At 36.0% G+C, this 18,925-nt stretch overlaps 4 protein-coding genes across 5 annotated transcripts; 2 read left to right on the top strand and 2 right to left on the bottom strand.

Moving 5' to 3' along the window:
* Positions 1 to 1,129: 1,129 nt before the first annotated feature.
* Positions 1,130 to 3,835, bottom strand: LOC9302468. The gene is made up of 4 exons (XM_002864654.2): positions 3,403 to 3,835; positions 2,913 to 3,050; positions 2,457 to 2,528; positions 1,130 to 1,967 (listed from the first exon to the last, which is right to left on the bottom strand). The coding sequence occupies exons 1-4, from the start codon at positions 3,562 to 3,564 to the stop codon at positions 1,296 to 1,298; spliced, it is 1,044 nt and encodes a 347-aa protein (XP_002864700.1). The 5' UTR covers positions 3,565 to 3,835; the 3' UTR covers positions 1,130 to 1,295.
* A 1,243-nt stretch (positions 3,836 to 5,078) lies between these two features.
* LOC9300776 (ABC transporter G family member 28) lies at positions 5,079 to 10,454 on the top strand. The gene is made up of 14 exons (XM_002866347.2): positions 5,079 to 5,843; positions 5,926 to 6,002; positions 6,085 to 6,360; positions 6,451 to 6,514; positions 6,595 to 6,741; positions 6,828 to 6,862; positions 6,977 to 7,050; positions 7,135 to 8,036; positions 8,119 to 8,415; positions 8,498 to 8,998; positions 9,080 to 9,228; positions 9,308 to 9,597; positions 9,723 to 9,856; positions 9,954 to 10,454. The coding sequence occupies exons 1-14, from the start codon at positions 5,617 to 5,619 to the stop codon at positions 10,108 to 10,110; spliced, it is 3,330 nt and encodes a 1,109-aa protein (XP_002866393.1). The 5' UTR covers positions 5,079 to 5,616; the 3' UTR covers positions 10,111 to 10,454.
* On the bottom strand, positions 10,437 to 13,172 carry LOC9302467 (ATPase ASNA1 homolog 2). Its single transcript, XM_021034798.1, has 11 exons — positions 12,904 to 13,172; positions 12,314 to 12,525; positions 12,162 to 12,224; positions 11,980 to 12,081; positions 11,808 to 11,882; positions 11,662 to 11,730; positions 11,507 to 11,572; positions 11,336 to 11,413; positions 11,160 to 11,258; positions 10,849 to 10,983; positions 10,437 to 10,735 (listed from the first exon to the last, which is right to left on the bottom strand). Exons 1-11 carry the CDS (start codon positions 13,040 to 13,042, stop codon positions 10,598 to 10,600), a joined length of 1,176 nt encoding a protein of 391 aa, XP_020890457.1. The 5' UTR covers positions 13,043 to 13,172; the 3' UTR covers positions 10,437 to 10,597.
* Positions 13,173 to 13,612: 440 nt separating this feature from the next.
* On the top strand, positions 13,613 to 17,843 carry LOC9302466. 2 transcript variants are annotated; one of them, XM_021016248.1, is made up of 10 exons: positions 13,613 to 13,946; positions 14,405 to 14,455; positions 14,791 to 14,916; positions 15,245 to 15,781; positions 15,862 to 16,325; positions 16,405 to 16,504; positions 16,623 to 16,685; positions 16,773 to 16,862; positions 16,965 to 17,066; positions 17,308 to 17,843. In XM_021016248.1, exons 1-10 carry the CDS (start codon positions 13,752 to 13,754, stop codon positions 17,662 to 17,664), a joined length of 2,085 nt encoding a protein of 694 aa, XP_020871907.1. In that variant the 5' UTR covers positions 13,613 to 13,751; the 3' UTR covers positions 17,665 to 17,843. The 2 variants fall into 2 exon arrangements, with proteins under 2 accessions (XP_020871907.1, XP_020871908.1); XM_021016249.1 differs by lacking the exons at positions 13,613 to 13,946; positions 14,405 to 14,455 and adding an exon at positions 14,599 to 14,689 and having other exon boundaries at positions 17,308 to 17,806.
* Positions 17,844 to 18,925: the final 1,082 nt, after the last annotated feature.

Here is an 18,925-nt window from a genome sequence, read left to right as displayed (position 1 = left end):
TACTTTTTTTTTTTTTTCGTCATTCGATATACAATCATATAAGCAGCCAAGTAAGAATACAATCAATCAACTTACCTTATATATTTGGTCACTATCTAGAAAATCGATCTAGGAAACTACTTTATGAGATTAGAAAAAGAAAGTACCCCAATCTTGATAGATTTATTCGACTTGTGATATTTATATATATATGTGAGTGGGCATTGTAGCTAACCAACTAACATGTGTAGTAACCATATATTACACATGGATCGAAGATTTGACCCCGTAATATATGTTGACCATTAATCTGTCTGATTTGACGGCGATGACTTCGGCTGACAGAATTCGACATTCCTAGTGATCCTGAGGAAATCGATGCTCGTCGGCACGAGTCTCTCTAGTTTTAAAATAATTTGGTAGAATTCACTTCTTGGATTGAAGAAATATGCAAATAAATAAATGTATAAGCAGCCAAAAGTGATTTCTATACATAGTGTACTTAAAGTTAAAACAAAAATTTATATAAATAGACTCGGAAAAACAGGGAAGACCAAGTTATTCAAATCTTTTATTACGAAACAAAAAGTTGTTAACAAAGGCACTAAAAGGATGTATAAAGAATAATATAAGCTCCTGAACATGTGTAAACCTGATATTTATTTAAATATTAATCGGATTTATATATAAAAAAAAAATAATAAACTAAAAAAGACTAAAGAGGAAGAAAGATTGGCAATGCTATTTAAATATCTCAACCTTTAACGATTAGTGGAAAAATCTATTTTAAAATATAGTAAAAAGTTAACAGTAATGGATTTTAGTTTGTCAGTATTAGCAAACTAAATTAAAGGTCGAAGAAGAATTAGTTGGCCTTAATTGAGTTCAAGGGCCGGATAATTCATATTACCACCTTAATTGAGAAAGTCAATCAAAGACATGCACTTCTTGTTTGTTTCTTTACTTGATTCTTAATATATACATTGTGTGTGTCAGTGTGTGAATTGTGAATGTATGTCGTTTTCGTATCTTTTGCTCCATATCCATCAAAGATGAAGCTTAGTCCAATCGATCGGAAAAGATTGAAAGAGAAATTTGAAAAGACAAAATCAAAGTATAAACCTGCTTAATCTTATTTTTGGACCAATCATTAACTTTCTAAAGTTGTAGAATTAGAAATTTCCTTTTTACCATTTTTGTTTTTATCTTTGTACAATTGAACTGTCCATTTATTAAAAAAATAAAAAGCTAAAATCATAATTTGAATCAATTACAAGAAGAATAAGAAACAAGACACCTACAAAAGATAGTCATCATCATCGCATCAATTCCATGAATACAAAGCCATTCCACAAGCTATGCAATAGCATTGAAGGTAACAAGTTCCTTGACCTTGCGAATATCAAACCCAAAACCACTCCAAGGAACACCAATGGCAACATCCTCTGCACATTGAAATGTGCCAAAGCAAACGCAACTGAACTCACAAGAATCGCGCACCAAACAGGCATGTACCTAGTCAGAGACGGTAACAAGAACCCTCTGAACACTATCTCTTCCCAAACCGGTGCACAAATTGATACCACAACTGCATACAGTGCCATTGCCACAGGGTCTCTAGCCATTATCGACTGCTCGACACTTGAGAGTGAGACCGGACTTGAGGTTGGTGGGAGTGGCAAGAGGTTTAGATTTAATTGGGAGAGACGGTTAACGAAAGGGAACATGAAACAGCCTATGATAACATCTAGTTGCCAGTTTCCTTTGAGGGTAAAGCGGAACCAATCGCTTGCAAGTGGACGAAACATGGAGAGGCAACGGTGGAGGATAGCAATCCCAGCTAGGCCTTCTGTTACATCGGTTATCAGACTGAACAAAGCTTGGCCTCTAAATGTTAGGGATTCTTTGTGGAAACCTGATATATGAGCCATGAATGGGATCATCCATGAACCAATGAACCAGAAAGCGGCTACCCACAGAAGCATTACCTAAAAAAGTTTATGTTAGGGGCACGAAAGATTATCGCAGGATTAACAAAGCAAATAATCTGGGCGTAACAGGTGAAATTGGAAAGCTTTGGTATATAACTCATTTCTCATTACTGTTTCTTTTGCATCTTCTTTATGATCCAAGGCATCTATAATATTATTAGCTTGAGGTTTATCTTGTTTCAACAACCTATATCCCTTAATTAATACAGGCTAAAGACCGTGTAGTCCACATTTACCGTGTAGTCCACATTTACCGTGTAGTCCACATTTATTAAGTCAAGGATATTAGCCCACGTTTAAATGTCTCTACATTAAAAAACTACGTCTTACACAGACTCAATATCCATAACACTCCACTCATTCATAGACATTCTTATCAGATAATCGAGTAAACGATCCAGATAGGTTTCAATAATGTTTTGAGTAAAATTTATGAATCTGATACGGTAATACAAAGGAGGTTGAGTAACATTAAGATGTAGGTACCTGTACAATGGTCTCGACTGTCCATGGTACCTTCCAACGAGTCCCAATGGCCTTCAAAACTGTATCTGCAGCCTGAAAACCAAAGAAACAAAGTGCCTTTTAGACCCAATAACAATATTTTGAACACACGATCAATAAGTCTTTGTGAGAGTTTCCTTATTTGCATTTTTCTCACCCCATTTAGTAAAAAGAAAGCTTAAATATACCATCAATTTGTATGGCACATTTCCAGATGAAAAGAAACCTCAAATTCTTTTAGTGAGAACACTATAAACAAAAAACAGTGGATGATGGATAATAGATAACAGTTCACTGCCAAAGATGATATTTTGCTGCAGTCCTAAGTCCTAACCTCTAGAGTTTAGACCAGACCCCAATATCATCAGACTAAAACAGAGACAAGAAGTAGTTCTTCTTCAAGTGTACACGTATCCAGTAATGTCCAGAGAGCCTTACCTTTTGAAGAGTTGCCTTCCAATCTTTTTTATCTGTACATGGAGAATCTTGATCTGGCTTAACTAATTCCTCAGGCACAAAATGCTCCGAATTCTCAGGAGCAGAATCCTCATTTCTAAAGCACAAAATCTTCCATTTCTGCAGAAAATAGCACCAAAGTTTAATACATTGGAGACAAAATATCGATTCTTCATCTGCAAAGCAGAAGTAAACAATATAATCAAATGCTACAGCATCAAAACAAATATCAACTTCTTGCAATAAAGCAGTCACTACTAACCAATGCATCACAAGATTACTAAAACCTCAGAAACCACAAAATTCCTAAACTTATTAGTAACCCAAGCAAACCCTTATCAAAAAGCACTCTCTTTGTCATATAGACTGAATCCACAATTCTTAATATTCCACAATTTCAACACAAAAACGTCCTTTCAATTCAAAGTTTCATACTTTAGGATAAACAGAGAAAAGAAGAAAGGAAGCGTACGTGCTTGGCGGACTTAGAAGGTGAAGAAGCAGTTAAAGGGGAAATCTTGGTAAGAGCAGGAGAGAAGACGGTTCGACGAGGAACCCTAAACTTGGAACGCGAACTAGAGAGAGCTGGGCGATGGCGAAGGAGAGACGAAGAAGAGCAAGAAGAGGTCAACATGGGAATCTGAGTTCCAATTATCAAACTCAGATTTCAGCTTAGCAAGCTCAATGAGAGAGAGAGATGAGAAATCCCTCTGAAGAAGAATTGAGAACCCTAATGAGAGATTCTTCTTAGTTTCATCACAGAAATCGAAAACCCTAATTAATCTCAAAATTGAGGATTTGGGGGTTTTCGTGACCAGTGAGAGAGAACGAAACCAATTTTGTGTCTTTCTTTCAGTTTTCTCAGCAAAAAGGAAGTTGTTGATTTTTCAACAGACAATAATAATTAACAATCCGTCTTAAACCGGATCGCCCAACGAAACCGATGTTTAAACCGAAATAAACCAATTTATGAAATTTTGTTTGCAAATCGCAATTTTCTCGGTTTTGTAAAAGGGAAATGTGGGATAAGGGAAGAAGGTATTGCATTAGTTTGTACATGTATGAGAGAGTATGATGATCATGCATGTTCTTTCTCTCAAGTTCCCAATGGCGCTTACTCCACAATTTGTATATAATAATGTTTATAAGATTGATAATGTTAAGATCATGAAGTTTGGTGCTGATAATATAAGTGATCTACTCCAGAGGGTGATTAAAGGTTGGGCTTGTTTTAACCATCTTTTTTTTTGTTTGAGTCTTTGACCCCATCGTCACAACCTTAAAATTAAAGATGTATTGGCCATATCATGGTCGATTATTTCTATCTTGACGAATAATGTATTGGTCGTTTTCGCTACTAGGGTAAAGCTTGAGACACTCAAACACGCTTAGCTTTTGGCCAAATCCCCTATATTATTATTCACTACAAGTTTAAACCCCAACAAAAAGTTGTAAAATAAAACTTTAATCAGATGTGTACACAAAAATTAAAAAGGAAGACTAAAACGGGAGATCACAATATATAGAAGCCTGCCTAGACTGGTAGATTAGTTTTGTTTTCTTGCAAGTCATCCTCTGCGGCACATAGACAGCCGCAGCAAAGGGCAAAGAGCGAGTAGGGGAGAAATAATATAGAGGAGAAAGCCGACGAGAGCAAGCCCAAAGGCATGACTCACGCATTCGGCTAAGAAGAAAGCGAAATCCGAGGGTGCCTCGGGTCCCACACAAGCGCCATTGATGTAGAAGAAGGCCAAAAGACTTGCCAATAATATATTTTGGTCTAGATTCAAGAGGATCTTGTTGAGTCTTATGAACAAGAACGCTGCAAGAGCTGACGAAACGATGAGTATGTGCATGATGATGACCTAAAGTATTTGCTTCCTAGACCTGCCATGCCAAAAAAACATAACATATGCAATCAAGCCATTAGTTGGAAATTAAATAGCTAACCATAGGAACCACATGAAAAGAAAAGAAACAAAGTATAATTCACCGATCCACTCACCATGTACACTTTGCCATCGTTTCTGTCTTCTCCATGATGGTTAATACTTAGAACTTTTCTTATCACACAATTTGTTAGTCAATCTTAATTTGGATTATATATAGATCGTTACGTTCAACATCCTATTCCAACTTGAATTATGATTTGAATCTCTTTCCTATTTAAATTTATCTTTATCTTTGTCCATTATCATTAAATTGCCGTGAGAACACATTGGTAATTAGTATTTTTATATTTTGTAGTAATACAAATCTTTTTTTGACATATATTTAGAAATCCCCTCTCCATCATATTGCACCAAACTGAAACATGTAAAAACTGTAGAGGTCATAGTATAAACTTTATCAAAATACAGAGCCGTAACTGTAAAATTACATAGTATGATTCCTTGGTGAAAAATCTATTACCATGACAAGAGTTAGAGAAAGTCAAACGGTCAAATTAAAATCTGTTTCTGTCTCTTTCCTCCTCATATATCGCCATGCCTTCCTCTCATCCATTTCTTGACTCTCAAGACACACAACAATCTCTCTCCCCAAAAAGAAAAAAGAAAAAACAAACCCTAATTCTCTCTTTCTATCTCGAATCAGGAAAAAAAAAATCAATTGACTAATGTCTCCTTGATCCATCCTGATCTCAAGACAATTCTTTGCAACGTTGTTTTCTTGGAAAATTTCAGGGATGGGAAGGAGAAATTCATATTTTCGAGGGAATTTTGTTCCGTTGTTTTTCGTTTTTATCGTGTTGATTTTTCAGCAAGAAATAGTGATTTGTCAAGAAGATAGAAGCTTGGATAATCCCGCGGCTAATCGTCTCTATAACCAATTCGTCTTCGACAAAATATCGAATCTCACCGAAGTTTTTGAGGATGACATCAAAAGAGAGCTCGGATTTTGCATTACCAATGTGTTAGTTTCAAAAAATGTCATCAAAAGGCATTAACCTTATCCTATAGCATTGAAGATATTCATGTTATTGTCTCTGTTGCAGAAAAGAAGATTATAACGAAGCCTTTAATTTTTCTACAAAGCCAGATTTCTTAAACGCATGTGGTAAAACCACAAAAGGTATTATTTATACATCCTCTGTTTCATTGACAAAACAAGAAGAAACTTTTAAGTAAGATTATACATTTTGGTTTGAGAATAGGTGACATGATGCAGAGGATATGTACGGCTGCAGAAGTGAGGATATACTTCAATGGATTATTAGGAGGTGCAAAGAGAGCTACGAATTACTTGAAACCGAACAAGAACTGCAATCTATCTTCATGGATGTCTGGATGTGAGCCTGGATGGGCTTGTCGTACTGCTAAAGATGTGAAAGTTGACCTTAAAGACGATAAGAATGTTCCCGTAAGAACTCAGCAATGCGCGCCTTGTTGCGCAGGTTTCTTCTGCCCTCGTGGTATCACATGCATGATCCGTAAGTTAACCTTTTTCCATATTCAAAAAGATTGAGAGAGAATCATTTTCTGATCCATTTCTAATGTTGTTTTCTCACTATGATGTGAAGCTTGTCCTTTGGGAGCTTATTGTCCAGAAGCTACGCTGAACAGAACAACAGGATTATGCGACCCGTAAGTCTTGTTTTTGTTCATTTTTCTAAGATTGTCTTGAACATATGGTAAGATTAGCTGCAGGATTATTGTTTTTGCAGATATCATTACCAGCTTCCTTCTGGACAGCCAAATCATACTTGTGGTGGAGCTGATATTTGGGCTGATATTGGTAGTAGCAGTGAAGTCTTCTGTTCAGCTGGATCCTTTTGTCCTTCCACTATCGACAAGCTTCCTTGTACTAAAGGGTAACTAACTAAGAATGATTTTCATAACTTTCTTTCAACATTCATATTTTCTCTAATCAGGTAGACTAATCTTTTGTTTGCTCCAGACATTACTGCAGGACAGGTTCTACTGCAGAACTAGGTGAGTGATCTCTTTTGTCCAAACAACAGTACTTCTTACTATCAAAGATAACGAAGGAGAAGCAAAGAACGTGAACAGAGAACTTACGGTCTCTTTTCTCTGATTAATTTGCAGATTGTTTTAAGCTGGCAACGTGCAATCCAAGATCAACAAATCAAAATATCACAGCATATGGAATCATGCTTTTTGTGAGTCATAATTGATCTCTCCTTAGTTTCATGTACCTGTTGGTTACTGCAAAATCATTTGAGCCTTGGTTTTGTACTATGTAGGCCGGCCTAGGTTTCTTGCTCATAATCTTATATAACTGTTCTGATCAAGTGCTTGCGACGAGAGAAAGAAGGCAGGCAAAATCCAGAGAAAAAGCAGTGCAGAGTGTGCGTGATTCGCAATCGCGAGAGAAATGGAAATCTGCCAAAGATATTGCAAAGAAGCATGCAACCGAGCTGCAACAATCGTTTTCCCGAACATTTTCTAGGAGGAAATCTATGAAACAGCCTGATTTGATGAGAGGTTTAAGCCAAGCAAAACCTGGATCAGATGCTGCCTTACCACCAATGCCAGGAAGCAGCTCAGACATGAAAAAGGGAAAGAAAAAGGAAAAGAACAAACTAACAGAGATGTTACATGACATTGAACAAAACCCTGAAGATCCTGAAGGGTTTAATCTGGAGATTGGTGATAAAAACATTAAAAAGCATGCTCCAAAAGGCAAGGCCTTGCATACACAGAGCCAGATGTTCAGGTATGCTTATGGCCAGATTGAAAAGGAAAAAGCAATGCAGGAGCAGAACAAGAACTTGACTTTCTCTGGAGTTATCTCTATGGCTAATGATATTGATATAAGAAAGAGACCTACGATTGAAGTTGCTTTTAAAGATCTTTCAATTACTTTAAAAGGAAAAAACAAACATCTAATGAGATGTGTGACCGGAAAACTATCACCTGGACGTGTTTCTGCTGTGATGGGTCCTTCTGGAGCCGGGAAAACAACTTTCCTAACAGCTTTGACAGGCAAAGCACCAGGTTGCACCATGAGTGGAATGATTCTCGTAAACGGAAAAGTTGAATCAATTCAATCCTACAAGAAAATCATAGGTTTTGTACCTCAGGATGACATAGTCCATGGAAACTTGACAGTGGAGGAGAATCTCTGGTTCAGTGCAAGATGCAGGTAAGCCACATTTTTCTTAATGAAATTCAAGTTTCAACATCTGATTCAACAAGATGCATAATCCTTTGGTCACTACATACAGGTTGCCTGCAGATCTCCCAAAGCCGGAAAAGGTTTTAGTTGTAGAAAGAGTCATTGAGTCACTTGGTCTGCAACATGTTCGAGACTCTCTTGTTGGGACTGTGGAAAAAAGAGGAATCTCTGGAGGTCAGAGGAAAAGAGTCAATGTGGGTCTTGAAATGGTTATGGAACCATCACTTCTGATATTAGATGAACCAACTTCAGGTCTTGACAGTTCATCTTCTCAGTTACTTCTCAGAGCTTTACGTCGTGAAGCTCTTGAAGGAGTAAACATATGTATGGTTGTCCACCAACCCAGGTTCAACATATATACTCTCCCATTTTTTATTACTAAACAGACTATTAGATCTTATTCTCATTCATCATGTGTCTCTCTGCAGCTATACTCTTTTTCGGATGTTTGATGATCTAATACTTCTAGCAAAAGGGGGACTAATATGTTATCAAGGACCAGTCAAGAAAGTTGAAGAATACTTCTCGAGTCTTGGGATCGTTGTTCCTGAACGTGTGAATCCGCCTGATTACTACATTGACATATTGGAAGGTATACTAAAGCCAAGCACAAGCTCAGGAGTTACTTATAAGCAGCTTCCAGTTAGATGGATGCTTCATAATGGGTATCCAGTTCCTATGGACATGCTTAAAAGCATTGAAGGGATGGCTTCTTCTGCTTCCGCTGAGAACTCTGCTCACGGAGGAAGCGCTCATGGGAGCGTTGTAGGAGAAGACGGAACATCTTTCGCTGGAGAGTTCTGGCAAGATGTCAAAGCAAATGTTGAAATCAAGAAAGATAACTTGCAGAATAACTTCAGTAGTTCAGGTGACTTATCCGAAAGAGAAGTTCCCGGTGTGTATCAGCAATACAGATACTTCTTAGGAAGGTAGATCCCTTCCAAATACTTGAAAAATTCAATCAATTCACATAGAATCTTTTTCTTAAACTCGATGTGTTTGCTTTGCAGGTTAGGTAAACAAAGACTGCGAGAAGCAAGGACACTAGCTGTAGACTACCTAATACTTTTACTTGCTGGTATCTGCTTAGGAACGCTTGCTAAAGTGAGCGATGAAACATTTGGTGCCATGGGATATACATATACAGTCATTGCTGTTTGTAAGTAGAAACTTTTCAAGCTGCAACAACTTTGCTTCTTTCTTCAATAACCCTTTTCACCAATTTTCTGGTTTTTCAGCTCTCTTGTGTAAGATTACTGCATTAAGATCTTTCTCTCTGGATAAACTACACTATTGGAGAGAAAGCCGAGCCGGAATGAGTAGCCTGGCTTACTTCCTAGCGAAAGACACAGTTGATCACTTCAACACCATTGTTAAGCCGCTTGTTTATCTATCCATGTTCTACTTCTTCAACAATCCAAGATCAACAGTTACAGACAATTATGTTGTCCTAATCTGTCTTGTATACTGTGTGACTGGCATAGCTTATGCCCTGGCCATACTCTTCGAACCTGGTCCAGCTCAACTAGTAAGTGTCCATTGTCCAATCAATCATTGAGCAAAATGTTGATGATAGAACCAAAGACTCAGACCAAAAAGCTTTGTTTCACTTCTTGACCATAAAACCACATCTTCCTCTTTTTCTTTGTGCAGTGGTCAGTGTTACTTCCAGTGGTGCTGACTCTAATTGCCACCAGTACAAACGACAACAAAATCGTAGATTCAATCTCAGAGTTGTGCTACACGAGATGGGCTCTAGAAGCATTTGTGGTATCAAACGCTCAAAGGTTGCAGACTTGATCTTATCCTGTTATAAAACTCCATTGCAACGCATATCTCTGTATTCTTTAGACCATCTCGTTTACTCTTCTGTGTATATTTCAGATATAAAGGAGTGTGGCTTATCACTCGATGTGGATCGCTGATGGAGAATGGATACAACATCAAGCACTTCCCTCGTTGCCTCATCTTCCTGACATTAACCGGTATCTTGAGCCGCTGTGCAGCTTTCTTTTGTATGGTAACCTTCCAAAAGAAGTAGCTTTCCTTCTATACCTGCAAATCTGGGAAAACTCAAAAATACCAATTTCTTCCCTATACGCGTCAACTACTCTTGAAGAGAATCAATAGAGGAAATAGAGCAATCACAAAGGTTTTACAAGAAAGAACACATCATTTGCAGAAGATAATAGCCCCGGTACGCTGTTCATAGGTAGCTCCATCATCAGAGTTTAAGATTTTCTTACCTGTAATTCTTCATGTTGTACATCTTTCTTTTGTTTTAGATATAACATAGATCATCACTTGTTTCCTATCGATTCTGTTTTATACACCAAGTAAAAATGTAGAAGTATATAGAAGAAGCAATGATAAAACCTTCAAGAACTTCCATTACTTTCTTGGCTTAAAATTAATAACATTGTTAATTTGTTTTCCTTTCATCAGCAAGATTTTCAGATCTTAGGACAGCAGAAGAATTTAACTTATTGTTATGCACTGGAAACGAAAGTTGAAAAAAATTATTTTTCTTATTTCCAAATGAGATCACCCATGAACTTAAGTGCGGGAACCCCTCTTATTTCTGCGTCTAGCAATGGGGATTGGATCAATTTTAACCCAGAAAGTTCTGTATCGTTCTGAATAAGTCCAAGAACTCGCGTTTGTTCCTGAAATATCAACAACCATATCACATTAAAGTAAAAAAAGCAATGGCTATGCCTATTATATTTACTAAACTGATACTGAATTTAAATCAAAGTTCAGAGCTAAATAAAGTTACCTTTCGTCTCATGGAGCAAAATTTGCAATCGGATTCAGATTGAGGTAGAAGTTGATTAACAATAAGCCTGTGGACTGGCACATTTTCTTTTCTTAAAGATGCATGTAACCTTGAAGACTCGTTTATTGCCATAACCTAAAGGTAAAGACAATAATCGAGTGAATATACCCAAGATTTCGAGAAGAAGACCAGACTTCTATTCAAAATTATACTTAAGAACGTCGAAAATTAAGATTAAGAAGATAATTTACAAGCTAGGTGTTGTTAATACGAATTAATGAGCTTAGGAACAAGTAAAAGAATGGTGTTACCGTTGGGATGGTTACAATAACAAACTCGGTAGTGTTCGCATCACGGAAAACATTTCGAACTTTCTCCATTCTCTCTTTCAGTTGGTCTAACTCGTTAGGCTGTTATAGCAATGAATGTTCAGAATTTGAAAGAAGGTGAAGGAGAAGTAACGGTTCAAGTGAAAACCTATACTTACAAGTTCTTTTTGTTGTATCTCTTTTTTGCCAAAGACCGACTTAAAGGCTGAAGCTGCTGCAGTGATCTTCTTCTTGAGCTAAATAATAAAAAATCCATTTAGAAACAAGTACGCTAAACATATCAATTGTGTAAGCAAGCCACAGCCCAAGGCTATATTTCATCCACAAACCTTAGTTATTTTGCTAATGGATGAATCATAGAAGTCTGGGAGGGAAAGAAGCCGCAGAGTATGTCCCTGCAAGAAATTATTTGGAATCATCAGAGTTAGCAAATGCACCATACTCTAGGAGCAGTACAAAATTAGAAGAAGAACTAAAAACTAACCGTGGGAGCAGTGTCAAAAACTATACGTGTGAACCTACTGTATTCTGGTGCCTCCATAAATTGAAGAACCTGGAATGAGATCTCAACATTAGTAATTAACATGAAAAGTTTTCTCTTTTCAGGGGAGTTCTGAGAGGGATACGTGCCTTGGAAATAGCTGCTATTTCGTCAATACCAGGCGAGGCAGCGTTGAGCATATCTTCAAGATTTAAGTCCCCTAACTACCAAAAATGAACAATACATCTGAGACAATAAATAAAGTTTTCAATCATAATGGAGGTTTGATTGAAAACAACAATAGAGAAAACGAAGATGAACCTCGCCTGCAAACATTCCGAGCCCCATGCTATCCATCATATTTTTAACACTTTTATCGCCCGTCTGACGTTTAATTTCGTCCTTCATTATCTCAGGTGTTATCTGTTTCAACATGAGAAGAAAACTCAGCAACATATGCAAGGTATCCAAGAGTGTGCAGAGACACATAGTTTCTTAATCACCTCAAGAGCAAGAAGTGGAGAATCAACACCTTGAACAGGCTTTAGGACTCCTCCTGACAAGTCCTGGATTTCAAAACAAGAGATTAGCTGATGCCTGAAAACACGATCCAAGAGTAAACATAGAGAACCAAATCAAAAGCTGTTACCGTTACCTGGGAAAAAGAATCGCTCAAGGAGTGAGCAGGGTCAGTTGAAACCACAATGGTAGGATGACCGTGGCTAGCAAACTTAACCGCAAGAGAAGCAGCACAGCTTGTTTTCCCGACACCTCCTTTACCACCCAGAAGATAAAACTTCCGCTGATTCACAGATACCATCTCATCAAAACGAGAAGCTCCTTCAGCAAGAGTAGCTAATGATCTCACTACAAAAACAAGCGAGAAACCAAAAATCAAATGACAGAAATTTCTATATGCAGTTTTAACAGAATCCACTGTTTCCATGGATAAAATTGCAGATTCAACTACATGTTTCTCATGATAAACCACAACTTATCTTTTCAACCATCAGTAAAAGAAAGTTATCATCTTTCAACTCCACAGAGAATCTAGAAGTCATGTCATCACTCCAAGAGGAGACAAAGATCAGATATTTGCAATTAATAACGTTCCCAATCAACAAGAGTTCTTACAATAGCAAATAAGAATCAAGTCCAAAACTCAAAACCAAAATTGGATCTGAAACCACAGTCAACTCTGTCATAAAGTTTGACTTTTTTTCCAGAGAAAGTAACAAGGGCTACCTCGAAAGAGTGTTCCAGAGATTCTGCCACCGTGAATTTGAGCATTGAGAGAATTGAAACCCAGAGCTCCTGCGACCCGGTGGAGAGAGATTGAGCTAGTAGTTCGCGAAACACGATTGAGAAGAAGTAAAGCCGCCATTGACGAATTCAGAAGAGAAAAAGGGAACAACTTTTCCCGGTTAATGGAAATCACACTGTTTCGGTTTTGGACGGAGCCGTCGACGGAGGAGGAGGGGTTTGCGAGGGTCTTAGGAAATAAAATATTTTTGAGAAATCGACAAACTTATTCATTCCTAGTTTTTTTTAATAGTATAAAATAAAAAAAAAATATGTTAAAAGTTGGAGTAATCAAATTTGAATTTTTTTTTTAAAAATATGAATAATGTTCTTATTCATTCATTTGAAGTTGGAAATATAGAGAATTTTTCTTCAGCTATTAAATTGAAAATGAAAAATAAAGTACCATAAAAAAAGCCCTTACAGGTTACAATTCAACCTAATTGGTCATAATAAATTACGAATGATTAGTGAGCTAAAATCATAATCCAACTTGTACTTTAATGGATTAAAACCATAACTAATCCATCACCAAAAACCTAATCTTTACGTTCCAACAAAGGTCCATAATAATCATAATTAAACTGGATATTAAAAAGTATATGTAAAAATGAAAATTGTTTTTAAGAAAAAAAAAAGGTCCAATATTATAGTACCCCCACAACTCTCTATCTCAATGACGGTTAAGAGCAGCATCAGCTTTGAAAACTGCTTCTCGTCTTCCTTCACCAAACAACCTCTCACGATCGCTCTCTTCTTCATCTTGAAGCCTAAGCCAAATATATTTCAATATGTCTCATTCTTCTTCTCTTAACCTCCTTCATTACCATTACCTTCCTCCTGATTTCAACCATTCTCTCCGGTTCTGTCTCACTGCTCCATCTTCGTCTCGCTGGTCTAGTCCCGACGACTACTGCTCCATCTTAGCCATGCCCACCACAACTCTCCCTGGCTCTATCTCTCCCTTCAATGTCCCTCATAGTGTTGTGAGTTTTACTTTCTTTTGAATTACGTACTTCCTTCTGATCAATTCATATGTAATATAAATTGTTTAATTTGCATACGATTTGTTAATTCGTATCATTCAAATGTAGATTAACTAATTGTTTGCATACAAGTCCAATTATATATGAATCTTAAATCTAGTGGTTACCTCAAAGTTTTCGAGTTAATTAGGGTGACATCACGTCGGAGTAAAAGAGTTGTATTAACCTTCATATATAAAATCAGTACGTGTGTTTGTCTTATGAAAATGAATTGATCGACTTTAACAAAAAAAATTGAATTGATCGTAGCATTAATGTCACATTAATCTGATCAGTTGCTTTTGCATAATTCCATTGTTGTATGAATGTCTATGTTTTGAACTATTTTTCTCATTAGTAAAAACGAAGAATCTATGCTTACTGTTTTTTATTTTTTGGAAATTTGTTGATGTGTATAGAGGACGAAAAAGCTAAATGGGCAGCAGAAAAAGGAAGAAATAGAGAAAGAGGTATGGGAATCCATTAAAATTAGCTTACCTATATGTATGTTTATGTCTAGGCAAACATCAAGGGATGTTGATATAAATATGCATCTAATTCGATACATAGATCAAGGTATTATAAGTTTTCAGTTCAATTTTATCTTTGTAATTGTTTTTTTTTTTCGTTTTAGAAATACATAAGATCGATTAGCTCTCATGCTTGGTATTATCATTAAGAAGTAACCAAAATGACAGATTATGGTATTTCTGATTCTACATTTGTAGTTTTTTTCACTTTTTTATGAGGTTAATATTTTTGTAGTTAATGAAAAAAAAAAAGTTCATTGATTAATAATTGTTAGGTATGGATGTTACGAGAGATGCTGGATCAAGAAGAAAAGACACGTGAGATATTGGAACAAGTCCAAAAACATCAACTTCCTTCTTCTTCCTCTTCCATTACTCTTCCTCCTTCTCTCCCTCCCAAGGTACGTTTTTATTAGTAACACATATACGTCTACTGTTCCCAAGTTTGGATAGAGTGAAAAAACAGCAAAACTTTAATATATATGTGATGATAATAACATCATACACATATTTCTGGTAACGTCACTTTTAAACCAAGTCTCAGGTCAACCAAAAAATAGAATTGTTAATTAATATTTGTCTAAAATCAAACAAAATTGTTAGACCCCCTAACCGGGCAAAGGCGCATAATCATAAACAAAGATATATACATTTGTTGTGAAAAGAAATAAACTCGTAACATTTTATTAGCGATTAAATATTTAAATAAGTTACCTTATTTTAACTCAGATGAAGGAACTAATAACGGAACTATCGATAGTAGAAGGAGAAATCTCAAGACTAGAAGTTCAAATAAGTCATCTTCAGATAAATCTCAAGCAAGAACAAGACGAAACTTTGAAACAAGCAACAACGAATTCATCAAGACGAGCATGGCAAACTAGTGAGAGTTACAATGATGACAACATAACCCCTTATCAAGCTCCAACATTACCAAAATACCCTAAGCTATCACCTCCAAGCCCTATGGTAAACAAAGGCATAATGAAGAGTGAAAACAACAACACCAAATCTACTACTAGTCATCATCAAGAGAATGCAACATTTGGTACAAAGACATTACATTTCATCAACAAAGCTATAAAAGGTGATTACGCGACAGAAAGCTTCCGCAAGTCTAACGAGAAAGTTGGAATCGTTGAGAAGGAAAATCATAGGTTGGTACAACATGAAAATAAGTTGCAAGAGAATATGAAAATGAAAAAGATTAGGACGATGAAATCACCATCGCCTCTACGTGAACCTAGATATTCCTCTCCTAACAAGGTCCGATTTTCATATGTTTAATCAAACATATGTTTGCTTCGTTCAATTCAATCTTGATTTATGCTTATGATTTGTTTCAGCCTAATAAGGATCGTGTAGCAGCACTTGATGTATCACTAGACATTCCACCAAAATCTCTATCAAGCACAATCTTGATGGAAGATGGCCAAAACATACAGAAGTGGCACCCAAACAAGCTCGCCGAGAGCATCATGAAGTGTCTCAATTTCATCTACGTTCGTCTTCTTAGAACCACAAGAGTCATGGAGCTAGAGAAAACAGGACCCATCTCGAGATCAACTAATTTCTCTTTGAGCTCAAGAAGCTTTAGGGTCGACAATGCAACCTCAAGCTTGTCTAAATCCATGAATCTTATGTCTTCTAAGGAATCAAGACAACAAGATCCTTACGGAATATTTGATGTAGAAGCATCTTTGGCTAGAGACATTGGTCCTTACAAGAATCTTGTTATCTTCACTTCGAGTTCTATGGATTCCAAGTGCATTTCAAGCTCTAGCTCCGTTTCTTTAATCCAGAAACTCAGGTAAGTTTTGGGAATTTTTTTGAGAAAATGTTTATTTACATCGGTGAATCTGCAAAATATCATTATGAACAAAATGCAGGGTATTGATGAACAATCTTGAGACCGTGGATCTAAAAGTGTTGAGCCATCAACAAAAGCTAGCGTTTTGGATCAACATGTTCAATGCTTGTGTTATGCATGTAATATATACACTCTACTTCTTTGATATTTTCACTGACTACAAACAATTTTACTATTTCTTATTATTTTTTTCATGAATTATAAACTAACTACCATATACTCAACGCATATGACCAGGGATATCTACAACATGGAGTTCCAAAAACTGCTGAGAAATTGCAATCTCTTGTTTACAATAAGGTATGTTTCTCTGTTTCTATATATCCTTCTAATATAAACACTAATTAAATTTAATTCAAATTTGATATAACAAAGTATAAACTATAGGCTACAATGAATGTTGGGGGCAAAAACATAAGCGCTCATACCATAGAGCATTGTATCCTAAGGAAGTCTGCAACTTCTACCATGAGTCAGGTATATACATATCTATCATTTCAGTCTATATTAATTCTCTTCATGTTTATCCTAAGATCAAATTCACTAAGCCGATATATATTCAAATATAACCGTATATAGGATCGACACGAAGAAATGACTATCCGTAAACTATATGGCGTAGAAGCAACGGATCCTAACATCACATTTGCTCTCTCTTGCGGAACTCGATCTTCTCCTGCGGTAAGTTTATATATTCATTCACTTTTAATAGGGCAATTAATCCATACCACTCAATAGTTGAATATTTATACTTCAATAGTTCAATTGGTGATTTATTAGTGTACCTGGTATTGTTCATATTCACTATACATTGTTAAGATTATTAATAAGATTATCATAATTTAATCTTAATGTTATATGGTAAAATGATAACGGCATGATGTACAAATGGTTGAAATCTGTAAAACTAAAAAAATTGAAGGTGAGGATATACACTGGAGAAGGAGTGACAACGGAGCTAGAGAAATCGAAGCTGGAGTATCTGCAAGCCTCGGTGGTGGTTACGGCGGCTAAACGGATAGGCTTGCCAGAACTTCTCCTGAAACACGCCGCCGATTTCGTGGTGCCGAGGGTGGATGGTGGTGGAAGTATTGGAGAGATAGAGCAGTTAGGGCCTCTAGTGAAATGGGTTTGCAACCAATTACCAACCTCTGGATCATTAAGAAAATCAATGGTGGATTGTTTTAAGAATCCAAATTCCAAAGCTTCTTCTTCCTCCTCGGCCGTCGTTGAGAAGATATCTTATGACTTCGAGTTTCAGTATCTTTTAGCCATTTAGGGTATTACTACTCATTTTTATTCGTTTATTTGTGAAAATGTTGTGTTTTCAAATAAAAATATCAAAGTTTGTATTAATTTTTATGAATGTTTGATTGTAATACTGACATGTAAATGTTTGATCATAACCATCTTACATCTTATGATCATCCCGAGTAATGAGATTGATATATATTAATCAAACCTTCTAACGCAATGTGTAATATTTTCAAATACTTTTTCATTTTATATTAAAATGTACTTGACTTACTAATTTTTTTGTTTCTTTTGTTAAAAGATACAGAGACACATAGTTCCTAAGCAAAACCCATCTTGCTATTTCTCAATTTTTTTATACTTTTGTTCACATTATCTACGTATGGAGTTAGCTAGGAACTATTTATTATTTAAAAAAAAAATCTATTTATCTAAGATGTTGTCACTCGTCAGCATGAATTAGTACTGCACGAAATTACGAATTCTTATTAAATAATTTTTTTAATTTGTAGATAGATCCAGGTTTTAATATTATTTAACACACTCTATAGTTTTCATGAACTTAATCTTCTGTATCACAAAAGTTATAGTTTCAAAAAAAAAAAAAAAACAATTTATAAAGAATGTTTCGATGTCAACAAAAAAAACTGTTTGACGATATATTCACTCTCGTGATTTTTGAGATTTTAAATACTCTCGTGATTCACTCAGCTTTAGTAATACTTTAAACTAAAGATGAACCAATCTATCCTTGACAATGAATTTCATGTTGCGTTATCCAAAATAGTATATTAGGTTGCTTTGTTGACCAAATCGTTTATCTTTGACTTCACATTATGTCTAGAATCATTTGAATAAAGCCATATTTATACAGTGACTTTTTCTTAATAACATTTAATTAACACTGAAAATCCTACTAATTAAGGCATGTAAAATGTCAGATGAAGATATGAGCTAACGTTACTAAACCATCGTTACTAGACCAGCGTACGATAGAACTTGATTCATAGTTTGGAATCCTTCACCACTAGACTAACGTTACTAGCCCATCGTTTCTGTTGGGTTTTCACAGAAAGAAAAAATAACAAACAAATAATTTTCTTTATCAAAGAAAACAAAGAAATAATTTCGATTAACAAACAAAGAATAATTAATGGCGCAGCACGTATCTTCTGTTGATAAAGAATAGTTAGGAAGCGAAAAGGTAATGAAATGTTTTAAGTTCAAACAAAACGGCGGCGATTTAAGTCAGAGAACAATGGAAGATTCAGCGCAAACCAATGAGA

This window comes from Arabidopsis lyrata (genome assembly GCF_000004255.2).
Source record: "Arabidopsis lyrata subsp. lyrata unplaced genomic scaffold ARALYscaffold_8, whole genome shotgun sequence".
Lineage (NCBI taxonomy): Eukaryota > Viridiplantae > Streptophyta > Magnoliopsida > Brassicales > Brassicaceae > Arabidopsis > Arabidopsis lyrata.
The sequence above is the reverse complement of the archived record's forward strand: the minus strand, read 5'-3'. Positions and strand labels throughout refer to the sequence as shown.